Source organism: Cyprinodon variegatus, unplaced genomic scaffold (genome assembly GCF_000732505.1).
Source record: "Cyprinodon variegatus isolate N-32 unplaced genomic scaffold, C_variegatus-1.0 Scaffold1893, whole genome shotgun sequence".
In the NCBI taxonomy this organism is placed as follows: Eukaryota; Metazoa; Chordata; class Actinopteri; order Cyprinodontiformes; family Cyprinodontidae; genus Cyprinodon; species Cyprinodon variegatus.
This window is the reverse complement of record NW_015152346.1, coordinates 6,768-9,656: the sequence shown is the minus strand read 5'-3', so window position 1 is coordinate 9,656 and position 2,889 is coordinate 6,768. Positions and strand designations below refer to the sequence as shown.

Below are 2,889 nucleotides of genomic sequence, written 5' to 3'. Positions count from 1 at the left end.
AAAAAAAGCATCTGCTGCTTAATCTTTGATGCTCGTTAAGGTCACATTAAGGTCATTTCAATATTTCTGCAACATATTCTCAATATAATTTACTTTGACTGGGAAACCGCTCCATTGTAGCTCTGCTATAGTTTGGGGTTGTTCATCAACCACCTGAGCGGCAGATCGCTGCAGCTCCTCCACAGCTACTATCTGCTCACTTCACCTTGTATTTCGCTATTTTTTCTACTTTCAGACCATAAAGGGGAGCTGCCCAGAGGCTGGAACTGGGTTGACGTGATTAAGGTAGGTGCAGCGTCCTCTTTTATCCACTAGGAGGCACAGTGCATACTTTTTTTTTGTTTTTTAACCCTCCTAAATTAAATTTCTCCTTTCCTGTTTCTTCAAAATGGCTGCCTGACCAACCTCCAGCATGTAAGATCATCACTATTTTTAATTCTTATTAAATTTCCATAGCATCTGTCCAAACCGTGAGGTCTCACTGTTTCCCTCGTGTTTTTGCACAGCTGAGTAAAACGGGAGGAAAGGACGACGACTAAAGCAGAATACGGAGCTACATTGGGGCCATAAATTTTGTTTTACTTTTAATTGAACTTTTGGTTTTAAGTCCAAATATATAAACATAGAGACAATGCTTTTAAGGCATTTAAAGTTTCTAACAGGGAATGTCTTGTCCAGGACTCTACACACATCATCTAAGCCCCGCCCACCACACAAGGGGCCAGCAACGTAAAAATGGGGAGAAAAAAACCAGCTTGAACCTGAATATGTTAAACGTTTCTTTTCTATTTCCAAATATTTTTTTCAGTCATTCATTTTTTTATTATTTTTTTCACCCCAAAAAAATGTTTGTGTTCAAAATTTATAGCCCTAATTTAGCTCCATAGGAGAAGCTAATGCTCCCACACCGATGCCCCTGGTCAGCCGGAGTAACGCGGGACATTCAGCCGGCTGCCGCGAACGCGCCACATGGCCGCCGTCTGTGGCCGCCGTCTGTGGCCGCCGTCTGTGGCCGCCGTCTGTGGCCGCCGTCTGTGGCCGCCGTCTGTGGCCGTCCCTCCTCCATCCAGCTGCGGTTTTATCTGCTCAGACCTGCCGTGTTTTCAGCCCATCAGGACTTTAGCGTTGCCTCTAACCCAGTGTACTGCTGTTACTTTAAGGTGCTGTGACTGTAAAAAAATGCAACAAATTCAACCCTTAATTTTCCTATTTGACTTTAAATTTTCTCAATTCATTGTAAAGGTTTGTATGTAAATAAACTAACATTTTGTCAACTCCTTTTTTAAATTTTTTTACTTATTTTCAAATTGTCTCCACAGGGGAAGTCTATAGATAAATCGATTATTTAGGGAGTGGTGGCCTACTGGTTAGATTATTGCACTTGGCTCCCAGAGGTTCTGAGTTCAAGCCCCACTCCCACAGACTGCCACTCTGGGTCCCTGAGCAAGACCCTTAACCCCACACTTCTCCCTAAGGGGAGGAGCTAAATGCCGAGAGTGAATTTCTCGATTGTTGGACAATAAAGGGGTTTACATTACATTATAAATAATCATAAACACATTAGTTTATCAGTTTAATTAGACGGTGTGTTTCTAACAAAAAGAGCGATTAAAGAACAGACTTATTTTTTAAATTCAGTTGAAATTGAATTACATATTGGAGGCAAAGCAGGGCAGCCATGATCATGCTGCTTTAAAGCAACGCTAAGTACTATTAGCTTAAAGGTATAGAGGACGATCTTTTATTTCCGGATGGATCATTTCAATAAGTGGTCCTCCTAACTGTCAATCATTCTGGTGATATGTTTACGTAAAGCCGTCCTATGTGCTCGTCCTGTTAGCTAACTCTGCGCACTTTCAGGCGTATATCTGTGGGGAGCTACGGTTTCAGACGTCATTGAAGCTCACCGCGGAAGAGTACAAATCTCTACGAAGTGAATCAGAAGAAAAGAAAGGCCTCAGAAGAGGCAGATATATCCCAGAATGCTTTGCACAGAGAGCTCTCCTTGCAAAGCATTATAGGATTTGCTGTTGCTATCAGACAGCGATGACTAATAACAAAGATGGCGCAGGCACCGCATGGCGGAGGAGGAGTTCCTGAACAACGGAGCAAAAACTAGTGATCATCTGTCTGAACGGTCAGTTAACCATAAACCAGTTAGATATAAAGTCCCTGATCTATATAGAGATGGAGGGATGTAGGGTTTAGAGCGGACGTTTGGAAACGGTAAGCTTGTATGACCTATGAGAACAGCAACTTCTAATCAGGAAGTGCCCATGAAGAAATGGGCTTAAGCACGCTTGCACTTTTTTTTTTCCAAAGTGGAGAGGGCGGGTCTTCTAAAAAATCCTCAATAATTAGATTTAATTTAAAATGTATCAAATAATTAGTTTTTTTTTTCAATGCCAGCTCCCAGATCAGCTTCTCTCATTGGTTGATGTCCCCTTCTTGCTTGTGAAGCGCGTCACGCGCCTCAGGAGTTCATGAGGCGCTGCAGATCCTTTAGCTGCACCATGATGCACGTCAACCATAGACGTAAGACGGATGCTTCTGCTGCTCAAAACGCGTCAGGTGTGAACGTAGCATAAGAGAGAGATGCAGCTAGCTCGCAGATCAACGCATGCTAGTTAGAAGTTAGCGCTTTTCAACACTCCATAAAGTCCAACATTAAAGTCGTAGGGAAGCGGCTGTTCCAACCGTTGCATTTCCGAATTCTCCCAAGTGGTGCCCGACTTTACACGAGTGAATAAAGTGAATGTGATTGGTCGATTATCAAGGGGGCGGGATTGTTGTGGCGGAAGTTTTGCAAGCAAGTTTAATGGTGGCCAGTTTGTGGGAAGCATCTTGCTAACCAGTTAGCAACTTAGCGCTAGCAGGTTCCCAATGGGA

The 2,889-nt window shown here is 43.1% G+C and overlaps 1 protein-coding gene across 1 annotated transcript in view; it reads left to right on the top strand.

The window, feature by feature from the left end:
* rwdd4 (RWD domain containing 4) overlaps window positions 1–742 on the top strand; it is a 15,417-nt gene extending 14,675 nt beyond the window's left edge. Inside the window, exons 6-8 of the mRNA XM_015404901.1 lie at window positions 236–285; window positions 412–414; window positions 507–742. Of these exons, the coding sequence (XP_015260387.1) occupies window positions 236–285; window positions 412–414; window positions 507–539 (86 nt within the window). The 3' untranslated portion in view covers window positions 540–742. The remainder of the gene's footprint in view (window positions 1–235; window positions 286–411; window positions 415–506) is intronic.
* The last annotated feature ends 2,147 nt before the right edge of the window (window positions 743–2,889 follow it).